At 51.1% G+C, this 18503-nt stretch overlaps 1 protein-coding gene across 24 annotated transcripts in view; it reads right to left on the reverse strand.

Moving 5' to 3' along the window:
• Positions 1–850: 850 nt before the first annotated feature.
• PLEC (plectin) overlaps positions 851–18503 on the reverse strand; it is a 335144-nt gene continuing 317491 nt past the window's right edge. For all 24 annotated transcript variants that reach the window (XM_075352742.1, XM_075352743.1, XM_075352741.1 and 21 more), the window contains 8 exons: positions 17118–17296; positions 16577–16715; positions 14583–14939; positions 14239–14322; positions 11986–12090; positions 11669–11767; positions 7696–11076; positions 851–7151 (listed from right to left, as the gene is read on the reverse strand). In XM_075352742.1, the coding sequence (XP_075208857.1) occupies positions 852–7151; positions 7696–11076; positions 11669–11767; positions 11986–12090; positions 14239–14322; positions 14583–14939; positions 16577–16715; positions 17118–17296 (10644 nt within the window). In that variant the 3' untranslated portion in view covers position 851. The remainder of the gene's footprint in view (positions 7152–7695; positions 11077–11668; positions 11768–11985; positions 12091–14238; positions 14323–14582; positions 14940–16576; positions 16716–17117; positions 17297–18503) is intronic.

The following is an 18503-nucleotide window of genomic DNA, read 5'->3' on the forward strand; positions in this document are numbered from 1 at the left end:
GGGGCGGGTACTCATCGCTTATGAGTCACGGAATAGGAAGACATAAAGCCACTGACTCCTCAGTATTTGGGTGTCAGGGGCTCGTCAGTCCTGGTACAACTATATGGGGGTCACGGAATAGGAAGACAGAGCCAGAAGTAGGTTGGCTGAGCGAATGCTTGTGATGAACACCTGCACAGGGGTTATGGGCACAGAATGAGGGTCACCTCTTCATTGGACCATACAAGATTCATACATGAAAACGAAAGCCAAAAATAAACTGGTGGAAGACGTCTTAAGATGAAATGATCAGTGAGGAGCAGAACTTACAGCGGGGGCTTCATGACATCTCTGGAAGACAAGAATATAGGACACACAGGAGGGATGGAAGGATCGCTGGGACAGGGTGACCTCTGTGCGGCCATAGGAAGGTCGGTCCATACAAGAGAAGCAGGAGGCAGGTCATCATGGATGACAGTAGGCAGCAGGAAGAGGCTCTCCGGGGGGGGGCTTGTGAGTCTTGAATGATTGGGGTCTTGGGAAGAGGGGTGTCATTAGCATTGATTTGTGGCTGCTGGAGGCGGGTGGTCACTGCTCTGCATTGGCATCTGTTAGTGCGAGGGTTCAGAGTGCGGCAATAGTGTTCTCAGAGTCATCTCTCAATATACAAATTACATGGTAGGAGTGAGGCTGGACATCAGGCCATTTTCTAGGTTTGGTTACAATGTCAGGCACTGCTGCTGTGAAGTACAATTAGAAAGAGGCAGAAAGTGATATAGAGATTTATAAAATAATAAAGTCCATTAAAGCTTCACCACATGCAGAGCAGGAACCAGGATTCAAGTTCATGGATTTAGGGTGCATATTGCTCTCTATACAAGGCCAGGCACCAGGGCCGCTAACATGTCCGACCCTCTTCTTGACTCTTGGCCGCAGCTTAGACTTAAAAGTGCGCTAACCACTTCTGCTGCGTCCACAGGTGCGTGTTGTGGCCCGCTGGTGTATCTTCGACCATAGCTGGATGAGGTGTAGGAGGAAGACGAGAAATTCATTTGGAAACTGGAGTTGCCTGTGGCGTCGAAGCTGCCTCTACGTGAACCTGATCTGGAGCCGGTTCTAGATCCTGAACGAGACCCGGAGGCTGAGCCAGAACCGCTCACGTTGTAGGGACTATAGTAACCCTTGCTGGATTGTGAGGAGGCTTCCAGGAGTCTCAGACCAGTGCCATCTTCTACCATGCTCTTCTCCATGGCTTCTCTGTAGGAGATCTTCAGTTTGGTTTTAGGACATGTCAAGTATTTGGAGTAAGTGTTGACATCTCGTAGTTTCTGAGCCGTGCGGGAGTCTATGGTTCCCTTGCGGAGGGCATCATCTAAACTGACCCGTCCGGAGACATCAGGCTCTATAAGGCCACCTGTGAGATACTGCACTTCTAAGAATCGTTGTCCTGCTTCATAATATAGCCAGCCCTTCTTCAATGCTTGGGCTGCTGACATTTTTGTCTTTGTTCTTGGGTCTTCAAAGCCACTGTGGGCTTTCTGGGCCAAGTTTATTCTGTCCACCATTATTTTGTCCACTAGACCCTTGTTGACAGCATCGGTTACAGAGAACTTCTCGCCTGTGATGGGGTCGATGATGCCTCCGGTGCAGGCCTGGGCCTCCAGAAGTCTCTGACCAGTTATGTTGTCCACCAGATTGCGGTGCATGGCTTCAGTGATGGAGACCTTCTCTAACGTATCTGTGTCCACAATACCAGCTATAGGGCCAGTCTCTTCAGATGGATCACTCCACGATGGTTGCTGATCCCGTCTAGCAGGGCTGGCAGTGTAGGAGGATGAAGAGCCCACAGAGGAGGATCTTGATCGGAATCCACTCATGTTACCGGAGAGCATGTCCGCAAACTCAGTGATGGATAAGGTCCCAGAGCGATACTGGTCCAGAGAAGACTGGTCAATAAGACCTTTGGAAATGGCGTCATCAATATCATACTGTCGTCCAGAGCGTCTGTCTGTGATCATTGATTTTACTACTCCGTCAGATGAGGAGATGGTGACTTCTTCCCACTCACACTCCTGTTCGGAAAGCTCGATGTAGGTCTGCTGGTCTATAAGTCCTTTGCGATAAGCTTCATACACAGACATTTCTTTCCCAGTCTCTGGATCTACGATCACCACTCTTCTCTTACGGACCGAAGACTTGGATGAAGTCTTTCTCTCTCGCTTCTTTTCTTTCAGAGGCAGGAGACAGAGTCCAGTGTCTGGGTCAGTCATGCATCTTTCCATTAACTGGAGGTAGGTCAAATTTTCTTCTGTGTTGGGATCAAAGAATCCTTTAGTATCATCGCTGGGATCTGAGAGGATCTCATTCATCTCTTCATCAAACAGTCCTCTCTTGTATGCGGTTTCCACTGGCAGGCGATGGCTTTCTTCTGGATCAATGATGCCACCAGTAGCAATTTGGGCTTCTAGCAGACGAATGCCGTGGTCTTTCAGTATCAGTCCTTTCTTCATGGCTTGGAAAAGAGAGATGAGTTTTCCTGAGTATGGATCCTTGTATCCGGTCACAGCTCTCTCTGCTGACAGCAGCTTATCCTTGAATTCTGGCCCCACGATGCCCATCCGGACAGAATCCTCAACGGCCAACTTCAGGCACTTGATTGGATCGATGACGTACCCCGTGGCTGCTTGAGCTTCGAGTAACTCGAATGCTGTGCCTGGCCTGATCATGCCTTTTTTCATAGCTTGGTAGATGGAGTACCTTTCCTTTGAAGCCTCCACGTAGACACCAGCGATACAACTTGTGCCTTCCAGGAACTTCTGGAGGTTTCTTGACACTTCTTCAATAGAGGTTAAACCTTCTTGTAATTGCTGGGCGGTTATTGCATCCATGATATTCGATCTAATTAGCTCTTCCATGGAAATCTCTTTCCTCAGACCTTTGAATGTTAGTTTCCTCTTGTCTGCCAGTGGCAAGATGAGCAGATTGCTCTTTTCGTCTCTTCGGCACCTCTTGAGCAGCTGTGCGTAGCTGAGCTTCTCATCTGTGGAGGGATCCACGTAGCTGCGGACCTCACTTGGCTCTGATAACATGTCCAGAGTCTCCTTGCTGAGATAACCTCGTGTATAGGCGATATCATTGGAAATGTGGAATCCAAAGCGGGGATCAATGACGCCTCCTGTAGCTATCTGGGCATCGAGCAATCGCAGAGCTTGATCAGACGGGATCAAATCCTTCTTCATGGCTTGGAAAATGGAAATCATCTGCTCAGTGTACGGATCTCTGTATCCAGTTACTGCTCTTTCTGCTGAGAGAAGCCGGTCGTGAATTTCGGGTCCCACTACACCTTTTCTAACAGCCTCATCTACAGTTAACAATTCATTCTTCACTGGATCGATCATAAAGCCAGTGGCCGCCTGGGCATCCAGCAGCAGAAAAGCCACATCTTGAGTAATGAACCCCTTCTTCATTGCTTGGTAAATGCTGATGCTTTCTTTAGAAGCTGGCATCTGTAGACCCGCAACACATCCAGTTCCATACAAATATCTCCAGACTGTCTCGATTTGGATGATCTCCTGGATAGTCTTGGTTCCTTGCTTCAACATATTGTACATTTCCAGAGTTATCAGCCTGGACTCATACATATCTTCAGCTGTAATGCGACGGCGTACAAAGTCATAGGAATACAGCTCCTGCTGACGAATAATCTCTGTTTTCTCAATAATCTCGATGATGATGATAATCATGCGCTCCTTGGTCAGGCGACCAGCTTGGAACTCCGCCATTAACCGATCCCTTTCTTCTTTCGGAAGAAGATCTGATTGCATAAGCTCCCAGATGGTCATGGAAGAGCCGGCCATGCTTCCAGCTGGAATATCTACGGTTGTCTCTTCGAACACCTTCTTAGTTTCAGCCTCACTGTATGCTTTACTACTTTCAGCTGTTGCAGGCTTCTCTGTTTTCTTCAAGGGAAGAAGAGTCAGTCCTGTTTCTGGATCCTTAATGCATCTTTCTTTAAGTTGCAAGTAAGTCAAGTTCTCCTGAGTGTTGGGATCGAAGAATCCTTTGGTGTCATCGGTGGGATCAGACAGGATCTTGTTCATGGTTTCATCAAAGTAACCTCGTTTGTAGGCCACCTCCACGGGGACTCGGTGGCTGTGAACAGGGTCAATGATTCCGCCGGTGGCAATCTGAGCTTCTAGGATGCGTATTCCATGGTCTCTGAGAATTAAGCCTTTCTGCATAGCTTCAAAGACGGAGATGGTGTTTCCAGAGTAGGGGTCTTTGTACCCTGTAACAGCTTTTTCAGCAGACAGCAGTTTTTCATGCAGCTCTGGTCCAACAACTCCTGCTTTCACTGCCTCGTTTACATAGAATTTCTGGTTCTTTACTGGATCTATGATAAAACCAGTGGAGGCCTGGGCCTCAAGGAGAACCAGAGCCGTCCCCGGCCTCAGCATGTTCCTCTTCATGGCTTGGTAGATGTTCATTTTCAGTTTGTTCTCTTCTATGTAGACGCCAGCAATGCAGTCACTGCCCTGGAGATACCTCTTGACCGAGTCTGTCTCAGAGATTTCCTTTACAGACTTCTTCCCTTCTTTTAGCTGTTCAAACTGTGTTTTATCAATAATATTGGCTTCTAGAAGTTCATTAGCAGGAACTGGAGCCCGGAGGCCGGTGAAGGTGAGGCGCTGCTGCCTCTTGGTCTCGGTTTCCTCCACAATGGTAATCATGATTTTGATTATTTTCTCGATGGTTACTTTGCCTGTCTTATACTGGCGCAGGAGCTCTCGCCTTTGCTCTTCTGTGAAATATTCAGAATGGATCAGCTCCCATAGAGTACTGGTCTTTCCTATGAAGCTGCCGACGGGGACTTCAATTGTAGCTTTATCGAAGGCTTCTTTGGCTTGAGAGTCAGTGTAAACCTCTTCCAGTTGAGACTGTATGGCTTGTTCGGACAGAGGGAGTAAGAAGTGGCCACTTTTCTTGTCCACCTTGCACTTTTTCTGCAGTTGTGTGTAGGAGAGGATTTCTTGACTGTTTGGATCATAGAAGCCCGTGTTTTCATCCACCGCCTCGGAGAGGATTTTGGTTGTCTCTTCATCCAGGTGACCTCTCTTGTAGGCAATCTCTAATGGAAGTCGGTGGCTGTTTACTGGATCTATTACGCCACCAGTTGCCAATTGCGCATCTAAGAGTCGAATGCCGCTGTCTTTTGGTATCAGCCCCTTCTTTAGAGCCTGGAACAGAGACAGGGTCTGCCCGGTGTATGGATCTTTATAGCCAGTCACAGCTTTTTCTGCAGAGAGCAGCTTCTCATGGTATTCGGGGCCAACAATTCCCGCCTTGACAGCCTCATCTACTGGGAGTAATTCATTATTCACTGGGTTGATGATAAAGCCAGTACCGGCCTGAGCCTCTAACAGGTTGAGAGCAGTGGCGGGCTTCAGGAGGTTCTTCCTAATGGCATCGTAGAAGCTTAGTTTCTCCCCAGATTTCTCCACTTGGATGCCAGCTATGGCCGTGCTCCCAGTGAGATATCGCTTCACTGCATCTACCTCGGAGACCTCTTTCACTGACTTTTTGCCTTGATGGAGTTGGTTGAACAGGTCCTTATCGATGATCTTGCTCTCGACCAGTTCTGCTGCCGGGACGGGACTTCTTAGCCCATCAAAGCACATCTGTTTTTTCGCCTCACTTTCTTCCACCACAGTAATTATGATCTTGATAATTTTTTCCACAGTGATTTTGCCAGTTTTATACTGTCGTAACAACTCCCGTCTCTGCTCTTCTGTGAAATATTCAGAATTGATAATTTCCCAGATGGTGACACTTTTTCCTTGGAATTTGCCAAAAGGAACGGAAACTGTGGCTTTCTTGAACACGTCTTTGGCTTCAGAGTCTGTGTAGACGAGTTCTCCTTTTCCAGCTTTATCGGTCAGAGGCAAAAGGCACAACTTGGTCTCGGGGTCCACCACACATCTTTCCATTAGCTGCAAATAGGTGAGATTTTCTTGTGTGTTGGGGTCAAAGAAGCCTTTGGTGTCGTCTGTGGGATCAGACAAGACCGTGTTCATTTCTTCATCGAAGTAGCCTCGTTTATAGGCGACGTCCAGAGGCAGACGGTGACTGTTGACTGGGTCTACAATGCCCCCGGTGGCAATCTGGGCTTCCAGGAGTCGTATTCCGTGGTCCTTCACAATTAAATCTTTCATCATGGCTTGGAAGAGGGAGATTTTCTCTCCAGTGTAAGGGTCCTTGTATCCGGTGATGGCCCTCTCTGCGGACAGCATCTTGTTGTGGATTTCCGGCCCAATGACGTTTTCTTTTACTGCTTCGCTGACCGTCAGTTTCTTGTTCCTCACCGGGTCGATGATGTATCCGGAGGCAGCCTGGGCTTCCAGCAGGATGAGCGCAGTGCCCGGCGTGACCAGCCTCTTCTTCATGGCATTGTAGATGCTGATCTTTTCATTGCTGGGCTTGAGTAGTAATCCAGCGATGCTGCTTTTTCCTTGGAGGTATTTTCTGATGTCTTCACGCTGAGAGACGTCATCCACAGACACTTGCTTGTTGGCCAGTTTGTCCAGCATCTCTTTGGTCAATATGCCGGCCTCATACAGTTTGTTGGCAGATACTTTCTGTCTTAGACCATCGAATGTATTTTCTTGTTCACCGTTTTGTATGGACCCGTCCACTAAGTCTCTTCCATTATGTAGGGATGTGGTCTGGGTTATGATGGTTTCCTTGTGAATGACAATCTCTTTGGTTTTCTCCAAGGCTATTCTATGTTCTTGTTCCAGTTGTTCGAGTCTTTCCCTCAGTTTTCTGTTTTCTTCCTCCAGGAGCCTCTCTTGTTCGACTCTCATCCTATCCAGCTGCTGCAGCTCGTCTTGTTTCTGCCGCACCTTGTCCTCTGCGTCGAGGTGCCTCTTGACTGCATCGTCCATGCTGAGCTGAAGAAGTCTTTTCTCCTCCTCCAGCTGTTGCAGCTGCCGCTCTCGCTCAGCTTTCAGGCTTTGGGCTTTGTTGACCTCTTGATTGAAGAGTTTCTCTAGTTTGGCCTTCTCTTCTTCTATGTACTTTTCTTTCTGGATCAGGATTTGCTTCTCAGACAGGAATGTGGACTGGAGTGTTTGGGTTTCGTGCCGTAGCTGCTCCCGTTGAGCGATCTCCATCTGTAAAGAAATGGATCAGAACAAGTAAGTAAAATGAAGAAATATCAGGAAATTCATCAAAGTACATCCCAAGGGTTAATGGCTTTGCAGAAGCCCCTACGTAACACGCTATGAGGAGGAGTGGTATATATAGTCTGCAGAGCCAAACTAGCAGCACCATCCTCATGAGACGGATGACTGTTAGTTCTCTGAGGCTCCATCTTTAATATTGTAGGGAGACGGACTTCACCAATACGTTGTCCTGGCTGATGAGATGCCGACAATCTAAGCTCTATGTCGCCCCCGGGATCTCAGCTTTGATTCCCCAGACACTGGTGGGATCAGATGAGCCCGGCGGTCTCTTAGATGGGGTAACTGCGGGTGCTCGGCCATGTGATGGTATACAGCCAGCTTTATGGGTAATGCAGCAGCAAGAACAAAGACTATGTACTGCACAAGAAATGGCCAAAAACAAAATGATAAGAATGATAATATTAAACTAAAGCGGATGAGGGGCTGGGGGGCGTAAAACCCAAGAGTGCTAATAATATAAATAATCAGGTACCTCTTCGGATTTCCTCTGCAGCAGCTCGGCCTCCTTCTTCAGCTTCTCCTTTTCACTCTCGAGATCGGCAATGGCCCTGCGCAGATCGTCTGCTTCTTTGTCGCTGTGCTGCCGCTGTATTTCCAGGGTGTGCACCACAGTCATCTTCTCTTTGGTGCTCAGTTCTGTCTGGTGTAGCCTCTCACTGATGTCTTCTGCCTGTTTTCGGAACTTTTTGGCGTCCTCTTCAGCTTTGGCTTGGGCTTTGCTCATTTCCACCACCTGTATTTTAAGGCGTTCGGCTTCAGCGCTTATGTCGAGCTGTCGGCGTCGTTCGGCTTCCAGGGTCTTTTGGAAACCCTCGGTCTCCTCGGCTAGTTGCTGCTGCATCTGCTCCTTGTCTTCTTGGAGTTTCTTGGCTTGCTCCATGGCCAGCTCCTTCTGTTTCTGCAGCATCTCGGCTTCGGCTTTCAGACGGGTGGCTTCTTGAACAGCTTGCATCTTCTCCTTGAGCATCTTTTCAGCCAAGGCTCGCTGCTCATTCAGGTTGTCCTCTGCAAGTTTCCGTAGGCGTGCAGCCTCCTGGGCCTCTATGCTTAGACGAGCAGCCTCCTCTGCCACCTGTTTCATCTTCTCGGCTTCCTCCACAAGGAATTTTTGTGTGTTGTCTTTGTCTTTCATTATAAGCATCCTGTTTTCCTCTTCTATGCGGATTTTCAGCTTCACCAGCTCTTCCATCTGTATCTTGACTTTGAAGAGTTCGTCTTCCACCTGTTTCTTTTGCCTCATGGACTCGGTCACTTCTTCTTTCAGACGTCCCAGCTCCTCATCTAGAATGTTTTTATGGTGGTCGGTCTCTTCCAGTTGGAGTCTGACTTTGGTCAGTTCACCTTCTACCTGTTCCTTCTGTTTGAGAGTTTTTTCAGCAAATTTCTTGTGTTTCTCCATGTCGGCATCTGCCAGCTGTTTGAGCTTCAGCGCTGCTTGCTCGGCCTGGGCTCTCTTGGCGGCTTCCAGCTCTGCCTCTTTGCGGATCTGTTCGGCATCTTCCTGGGCTTGGGCCTTAGTTTGGGCCTCTACCTCGGCCTTTTGCTTCAGGCGTTCTGCTTCCTCTGCCTGCTGACGTGACAGTGCGGCTTCATGTTCGGCCTTTACCCTGGCTCGCTCGGCTTCCTCCGCTGCTCGCTTGGCCTTCTCAGCCTCTTCTTTTAGCTTATCAAAGATGCTCTGCTCCTGGATTCTGGTTTGCATCAGTTCCTGCTCTTTCTGCTGCACAGCAGCCAGATAGGCTTTTTCTTCAGCAGCAATTTTGTTCCTGGCGGCATCTTGAGCGAGCTGAATTTGCTTTTCCGCCTCCTTCTCAGCGAGCTCCTTCTGCGCTCTGGCCTCTTCAGCCTTAGACTTCAGCCTCTCCACTTCTTCTAGGGCGACTTTCCTCTGCCTTGCTGCCTCCTGTTCTGCAGCAATGATCTTCTTGACCTTCTCTTCAGCTTCTTTTCGTCTGGCCTCCTCCTCTAGAGCCAGTCGCCTTTGCATTTCCGCTTCTTGCTCTGCTTTTTCTTTGCTTTTTTGAGTTTCGTCTGCAATATTCTTTAGTTTCTGAAGTTCTAGTTCCAGGTCAGATTTGCCAACTGAGGCTTTTTCGAAGTTTATTTTCAGAATTCGGATCTCTTCCTCAATGATCCTCCTCTGCTTCACGGTCTCGTCCACAATGTTCTTTTGTCTTTCCAGCTCATTCTCTGAGGACTGTTTGAGAATCAGGATCTTCTCTTCGATATCTTGCTTGTGTTGGGTGGCTTGCTCCTCCAGCAGTTTTCTTTGATAGGCTTCATCTTCTGCCAGTCTTCTGAGGCGCTCGTTTTCAGCCTCCTTCTCCTTTAAAGCAATCTCGGCCTCAGTCTTTAACCGCGTGGCCTCATTGATGGCAGCGAGCTTCTCTTTCAGGATCCTTTCGGCCTCTCCTCTTTGTCGTGTGGCTTCTTCTTCTGCTAACTGTCTTTGCCTCTTGGCCTCTTCGGAAAGTGCTCGTAACCTGGCGGCTTCCTCGGCGAGATCTCTCAACTTGTTTGCTTCTTCTTCCAACATCTGCTTAGACTTCTCACTTGCAGAACGAGACTCTTCTTCTGCTTTGGACTTGGCCTTCATTAGGATCTCCATTTCAGCACGGACCTTGGCGAGTTCTTCCTCGAGACCTCTCCTTCTTTGGATGGCTTCATTGACTTCATTCTTGAGGCGGAATAGATCCTCCTCCAGGACAATGCGCTGCTGTTCACCACTTTCCACCTCTGCCTTCAGTCGGATCAGCTCCTGCTCGGCGGAAAGTTTATGGGAAGCCGTTTCTTCGGCCAGCTTTCTCTGTTTCTCCAGCTCTTCCTCTGCCAGATCCTTCTGGCGCAGCGCAGACTCCTCTGCTTTGGTTCTCTTGCGGGCCTCTCTCTCAGCATCTTCCTTCTGTTTCTCGGCTTCTTCTTGAGCCAGAGTTTTCTTATGGGCTATTTCCTCTGCTTGAAGCCGTAGTCTCAGAGCTTCATTGGCTTTTTGCCTCCATTTTTCCAGCTCTCGCTCTGCCTCCTCCTTTGCATTTTCGGCCTCTAACTGTTGCCTCTTGAGACGCTCGGCCTCCTCTTGCAGGTGGGTAACGGTGATATGTTCCTGTTGCAGGGACATTTCCAGTTGAGTAGTCTTCTCCAGGAAGGACATGCGTTTGCTCTGCAGTTCTGCATCTGCGCTCTGCTGGGCCATGTCATGAGCTTGTTTGATTTGTCTTTCCTTCTCGAGCTCAGCCTGTTTCATCCTCCTCTCGGCCTCCTCAGCTTGAAGCCTCAGTTTCTCCAGGTCATCTAGGGCTCTTTGTTTCTCTCTGGCCGCGTCTTTCTCTGCTTGGATCTTGCGCTGTAGCTCATCCTCAGCTTCCCGCTTCTTCTGGGCTTCATCCTTCACCTGCTTTCTTAAACGCTCAGCCTCCTCTTGAGCGAGTTTCTTTTGCCTCTCGGCTTCCTCTGCTCGGTCCCTCAGTGCCTTCAGCTCATCTTCAGCACCGGACTTTTGCTTCTGACTGGTGTCCAGCTGCAGTCGGATGATCCTGATCTCCTCCTCCACTTTCCTGCGGTTGTACTCGGCCTCTTCAATGAGCTTGACCTTGGCTTTGATCTCGGTTTCAGAGTTCTGCTTCATTTGGTGCAGCTCCTGCTGAATGTTCTTCTTCTGCTGCTCGGCGTCGACAGCCACCACCTCCCGTCTTGTGACCTCTTCCTGCATGTTCAGTCGCAGCTCTAAGGCCTCTTTTTCTGCCAGGGCTTTGGCCTGAGCGTGGGCCTCGGCTAACTGCCTCTGCTTCTCTAGCTGGGCCTCTACCTCTGCCAGCTTCCTCCTCTCCTCTTCTTTCAGCTTCTCTGCCGCTCTCTGAAGGAGGGTGGGGTGGGAACAGAGGGAGGGCGGGGTGAGGGCAGGTAGAGAGGGGTGAAGAAGGGCAATGGAGACAAAAAAAGGAAAAGAAAAAGAAAAATAAAACAGATGGAAAAAATAATCATATGCTCTATGGTGAAAAGCAAACGTAACTAAGAACAATGGCTGGACACGAGGGATGAGGATGTACGTGGGGTGGCACATGTACCCGACACCTTGTGGTAGGTAAAAAAATATAAAGTTAGATACTTTCCCAGACTCCACAGTCCCCGCCTCATTGTACACTGGACATCCGACAGACATGTGTGTTACACTAACAGTATGGGCCCGGCGGGGAGCGCGCCATGTGACGGCACTATACATCTCTATGTGGGGGGCAGGAGCTGCACAGTTATTCATCAGTCCTCCACAAGGACTCGCAGACACGTATACATTCACATGATTACTATAACTATGAGCCAGGTCAGTAAGAGCAGAAGTGTGCGCCGAGCCCGGTGCTGCCAGGATACTAGTGAACAGACAGAGGAGGGTATGCCAGGATCCGGGCCTGGCACCAGTACGCCAGGCGCTGGTAGTGTCTGCCTCATACCTCCTCTTCCTCCAGGCGGCGCAGCGTCTCGGTGATGAATTTGATATACTGGCTGGTCAGGGTGGTGAGTTCACTGTACTTGGTTCTGAGCTCCACATACTGCGAGAGAGAAGAGACACAATCAGACTCCACACAACGCCCATCACAGCACCCCGCAGGAGGGCAGCGCCCATCACAGCACCCCGCAGGAGGGCAGCGCCCATCACAGCACCCCGCAGGAGGGCAGCGCCCATCACAGCACCCCGCAGGAGGGCAGCGCCCATCACAGCACCCCGCAGGAGGGCAGCGCCCATCACAGCACCCTGCAAGGCCCTCACCTCCTGGATGATGTTATCAGAAGTAGACTGCACTTTGGGCTTCTTGACAGGAGATGCCACCGGCTCCACCTGAGCTTTATATGTCACCAGCTGCAGCTCAAAGTCCTGGAACATGAAAAAAAAAAAGCATTCAGCCACAGGAACCAGCAGCCTGTATCTGACCCCAGAGCTGTACTCAGTGTTCTGCTGGTGAAGTCACTGTGTATATACATTACATTACTGATCCTGAGTTACCTCCTGTATTATACTCCAGAGCTGCACTCACTATTCTGCTGGTGCAGTCACTGTGTACATACATTACTGATCCTGAGTTACCTCCTGTATTATACTCCAGAGCTGCACTCACTATTCTGCTGGTGCAGTCACTGTGTACATACATTACATTACTGATCCTGAGTTACCTCCTGTTTTATACTCCAGAGCTGCACTCACTATTCTGCTGGTGCAGTCACTGTGTACATACATTACATTACTGATCCTGAGTTACCTCCTGTATTATACTCCAGAGCTGCACTCACTATTCTGCTGGAGCAGTCACTGTGTACATACATTACATTACTGATCCTGAGTTACCTCCTGTATTATACTCCAGAGCTGCACTCACTATTCTGCTGGTGCAGTCACTGTGTAGATACATTACTGATCCTGAGTTACCTCCTGTATTATACTCCAGAGCTGCACTCACTATTCTGCTGGTGCAGTCACTGTGTACATACATTACATTACTGATCCTGAGTTACCTCCTGTATTATACTCCAGAGCTGCACTCACTATTCTGCTGGTGCAGTCACTGTGTACATACATTACTGATCCTGAGTTACCTCCTGTATTATACTCCAGAGCTGCACTCACTATTCTGCTGGTGCAGTCACTGTGTAGATACATTACTGATCCTGAGTTACCTCCTGTATTATACTCCAGAGCTGCACTCACTATTCTGCTGGTGCAGTCACTGTGTACATACATTACATTACTGATCCTGAGTTACCTCCTGTATTATACTCCAGAGCTGCACTCACTATTCTGCTGGAGCAGTCACTGTGTACATACATTACATTACTGATCCTGAGTTACCTCCTGTATTATACTCCATAGCTGCACTCACTATTCTGCTGGTGCAGTCACTGTGTACATACATTACATTACTGATCCTGAGTTACCTCCTGTATTATACTCCAGAGCTGCACTCACTATTCTGCTGGTGCAGTCACTGTGTATATACATTACTGATCCTGAGTTACCTCCTGTATTATACCCCAGAGCTGCACTCACTATTCTGCTGGTGCAGTCACTGTGTACATACATTACATTACTTATCCTGAGTTACCTCCTGTTTTATACTCCAGAGCTGCAGTCACTATTCTGCTGGTGCAGTCACTGTGTACATACATTACATTACTGATCCTGAGTTACCTCCTGTATCTGACCCCAGAGCTGCACTCACTATTCTGCTGGAGAAGTCACTGTGTACATACATTACATTACTGATCCTGAGTTACCTCCTGTATTATACTCCAGAGCTGCACTCACTATTCTGCTGGAGAAGTCACTGTGTACATACATTACATTACTGATCCTGAGTTACCTCCTGTATTATACTCCAGAGCTGCACTCACTATTCTGCTGGAGAAGTCACTGTGTATATACATTACTGATCCTGAGTTACCTCCTGTATTATACCCCAGAGCTGCACTCACTATTCTGCTGGAGAAGTCACTGTGTACATACATTACATTACTGATCCTGAGTTACCTCCTGTATTATACTCCAGAGCTGCACTCACTATTCTGCTGGAGAAGTCACTGTGTACATACATTACATTACTGATCCTGAGTTACCTCCTGTATTATACTCCAGAGCTGCACTCACTATTCTGCTGGTGCAGTCACTGTGTATATACATTACTGATCCTGAGTTACCTCCTGTATTATACCCCAGAGCTGCACTCACTATTCTGCTGGTGCAGTCACTGTGTACATACATTACTGATCCAGAGTTACCTCCTGTATTAATACTCCAGAGCTGCACTCACTATTCTGCTGGTGCAGTCACTGTGTACATACATTACATTACTGATCCTGAGTTACCTCCTGTATTATACTCCAGAGCTGCACTCACTATTCTGCTGGTGCAGTCACTGATCCTGCACTGATGCTGAGTTACCTCCTGTATTACACTCCAGAGCTGCACTCTCTTATTGGGGTAGCTCTGTAGTCATGTTGGTCAGGGGGTCTTGGAGTATTAGCCCCTCACCTTGATGGCGTCGATGTACTGCTTGGCGTACTTCTGGCATTCGTCCACTTTCACGCGGTTCTTCTCACTTTCCTCCAGCAGTTTCTGTGGACAGGAGATAACAGATGTCTTATTACGGCTTCTGGGGGCGGAGCCTGCTCATGGTCAGGTGATAGGACTCATCTATTATACAGCGTGGCTCTGAGCTGGCGGGTGACGGAGGGGACGGCCCCCGTTCTGTAGCGGCCTGCTGGGTGGAGTCATCCTGTCTGTGGTACATATGGGGGTTCCATCCTGACAGCAGCAGTCACCCTCCCCACCAGTCGGCATGGTGGAGGCTGCAGCTCCCGCTAGGGGCTTCATACCTTTTCCTCCTGAAGCTGCTCCCTGACAGTCCTGCTGTCGGTGATGGGCACAGACTGGATCTTCTCCTGCCGCTGCTTGGCGTCCTGGATCCAGCGGATCAGCCACTCGTAGCTCTCGCGGTAGTAGCGCAGCTGTTTGCCCAGTTGCTCCAGTTCCCGCTGTCGGAGGTCGATCTGGAGGACGATGCTCTGCCAGCGCTCCAGCAGCTGCTGCACCTTCTCTCTGTATCTATCCAGGTCCACGTCACGCTCGCTGTGTGCGCGCAGCATCTTCTCACTCACCTCCCGCGCCTTCCCGAGGTCACTCTCCAGACCGCTGAAGAGAGGCTGCTGCCCCTCCACCTGTCCACGCATCCTCTGCGGAGAGGAGGAAAGCGGGTGAGGGGGCAGGCGAGGCCGAAACAGCGCACACAAAACAGATGCTGCGCAACGCTGCACCCCCACACAGACACTACACACACACCACTGCGCCCTCACACTGAGCAACTCTGCACCCTCACACTGCGCAACGCTGCACCCTCACACTGACACTACACACACACACACAACACTGCGCAACGCTGCGCCCTCACACTGAGCAACGCTGCGCCCTCACACTGAGCAACGCTGCGCCCTCACACTGAGCAACGCTGCGCCCTCACACTGCGCAACGCTGCGCCCTCACACTGCGCAACGCTGCGCCCTCACACTGCGCAACGCTGCGCCCTCACACTGCGCAACGCTGCGCCCTCACACTGAGCAACGCTGCGCCCTCACACTGAGCAACGCTGCGCCCTCACACTGAGCAACGCTGCGCCCTCACACTGCGCAACGCTGCACCCTCACACTGACACTACACATACACACACAACACTGCGCAACGCTGCGCCCTCACACTGAGCAACGCTGCGCCCTCACACTGAGCAACGCTGCGCCCTCACACTGAGCAACGCTGCGCCCTCACACTGAGCAACGCTGCGCCCTCACACTGAGCAACGCTGCGCCCTCACACTGCGCAACCGTGCGCCCTCACACTGCGCAACCGTGCGCCCTCACACTGAGCAACGCTGCGCCCTCACACTGAGCAACGCTGCGCCCTCACACTGAGCAACGCTGCGCCCTCACACTGAGCAACGCTGCGCCCTCACACTGAGCAACGCTGCGCCCTCACACTGCGCAACGCTGCGCCCTCACACTGAGCAACTCTGCACCCTCACACTGCGCAACGCTGCACCCTCACACTGACACTACACACACACACAACACTGCGCAACTCTGCACCCTCACACTGCGCAACGCTGCGCCCTCACACTGAGCAACGCTGCGCCCTCACACTGAGCAACGCTGCGCCCTCACACTGAGCAACGCTGCGCCCTCACACTGAGCAACGCTGCGCCCTCACACTGAGCAACGCTGCGCCCTCACACTGAGCAACGCTGCGCCCTCACACTGAGCAACGCTGCGCCCTCACACTGAGCAACGCTGCGCCCTCACACTGAGCAACGCTGCGCCCTCACACTGAGCAACGCTGCGCCCTCACACTGAGCAACGCTGCGCCCTCACACTGAGCAACGCTGCGCCCTCACACTGAGCAACGCTGCGCCCTCACACTGAGCAATGCTGCGCCCTCACACTAAGCAACTCTGCACCCTCACACTGAGCAACGCTGCGCCCTCACACTGCGCAACGCTGCGCCCTCACACTGACACTATACACACACACAACACTGCGCAACTCTGCACCCTCACACTGCGCAACGCTGCGCCCTCACACTGCGCAACGCTGCGCCCTCACACTGCGCAACGCTGCGCCCTCACACTGCGCAACGCTGCACCCTCACACTGGAGTACTGTGCATCCCTGCAGCCGTACACACACACACATATATATATATATATATTATATATATATATATATATATATATACACGCACGCACACACACACGACTGTCAGACCCCCGTCTCTTCTGTCCCCAGCCCCGCTCCGCTGCCCCGCCTCCGGTGGTGTGATGTTACCTTCAGGTCGGTCTTGCTGCTCTCCAGCTCCTTCAGGTCGGCCGGCACAGTGTGGACATCCTTCAGCTGATCTTCATACGTCTTCACCACCTCCTCAGCTCCGTGTGTGTTTCGGATCACAAGGTTTATTGTCTTTAGTCTGGAAAACAAAGGGTCAAATTGTAAACTCCTTCAGATCCATCGGGAGAGGTTGGGTAAGCGCTGATCCCCCCTGCACAGCAGGGGGCACTTACTTATGCAGGTAGATAGAGGACAGGCTGTAGAAGGGGGCACTTACTTATCCAGGAAGATGGAGGACAGGCTGTAGCAGGGGGCACTTACTTATCCATGTAGATGGAGGACAGGCTGTAGCAGGGGGCACTTACTTATCCAGGTAGATGGAGGACAGGCTGTAGCAGGGGGCACTTACTTATCCAGGTAGATGGAGGACAGGCTGTAGCAGGGGGCACTTACTTATCCAGGTAGATGGAGGACAGGCTGTAGCAGGGGGCACTTACTTATCCAGGTAGATGGAGGACAGGCTGTAGCAGGGGGCACTTACTTATCCAGGTAGATGGAGGACAGGCTGTAGGCTTGCTCCATCTTCTGCAGGGTGATTTCATGCTCAGATCTCAGCACCGGTGCGGACGCCCCCAGATCGGGCTGGCTCAGGACCTTCCTCGTCTTCTCGCTCACCTTATCCAGGTTCTTCTGAATGGTTTCTAGTTCAAAATGAATTTGCTGAGAAAAATAGAAGAAAGTCAGAAAACCACCGACACGATCCCTACAGAGATCCCTACAGAGATTCCCTACAGAGCACCCTACAGAGATCCCTCCAGAGATCCCCTACAGAGATTCCCTACAGAGATCCCTACAGAGATCCCTCCAGAGCACCCTAGAGATCCCTACAGAGATCCCTACAGAGATCCCTACAGAGCACCCTACAGAGATCCCTACAGAGATTCCCTCCAGAGCACCCTACAGAGATCCCTACAGAGATTCCCTACAGAGCACCCTACAGAGATCCCTACAGAGCTCCCCTACAGAGATTCCCTACAGAGATCCCTACAGAGATCCCCTACAGAGATCCCTACAGAGATCCCTACAGAGATCCCTACAGAGATCCCTACTCTACAGGCGGACAAGCACCAGAATGGGAATGGCTCAGCAGGCGGCCGCCATTTCTCCTGACCTCATACACTGGACAAATACAAACGTTCTATAGAAACATAGTCACTGCCAGACCCCACCACACCGCCCCCTTGTCCTCCCCACCACACCACCCCTGCCCTGTCCTCCCCACCACACCACCCCCGCCCTGTCCTCCCCACCACACCACCCCCGCCCTGTCCTCCCTACCACACCACTATATCCTCCCTAATATGCCGAAACCCGGCCTGCTCACCACACCGCCCTCTGCTGTCCTTCCTCCATGCTGCCCCCACCCCGTTGTCCTCCCATAATCCCCACCCCGTCTCCCCTTATCCTCTTCACTACATTGGCCTGTCCTCCCCACCACGCTGCCCCCGCCCTGCCCTAGACCATCATGCTGCCCCCTGTCCTCCCTAACTTGCTGAAACCTGCCCTTGCCACCACGCCGCCCTCCGCTCTGTCCCCCCTCAGGCCTCCCCCTCCATGTCACCCCCCCATCTTCCCCACCACGCTGCTTCCTGTCCCACCCTGTCTTCCCCACCACGTCACCCCTTGTCCCACCCCTTTCTCCCAGCAACGTGCCCCCTATCCCACCCAGTCCTTCCCACCACGTTGCCCCGTCCTTCCCACCACGTTGCCCTGTCCTTCCCACCACGTTGCCCCGTCCTTCCCACCACGTTGCCCCGTCCTTCCCACCACGTTGCCCCGTCCTTCCCACCATGTTGCCCCGTCCTTCCCACCCCGTTGCACCGTCCTCTCCACCACGTTGCCCCGTCCTTCCCACCACGTTGCACCG

Source organism: Anomaloglossus baeobatrachus, chromosome 6 (genome assembly GCF_048569485.1).
Source record: "Anomaloglossus baeobatrachus isolate aAnoBae1 chromosome 6, aAnoBae1.hap1, whole genome shotgun sequence".
NCBI classification, from domain to species: domain Eukaryota; kingdom Metazoa; phylum Chordata; class Amphibia; order Anura; family Aromobatidae; genus Anomaloglossus; species Anomaloglossus baeobatrachus.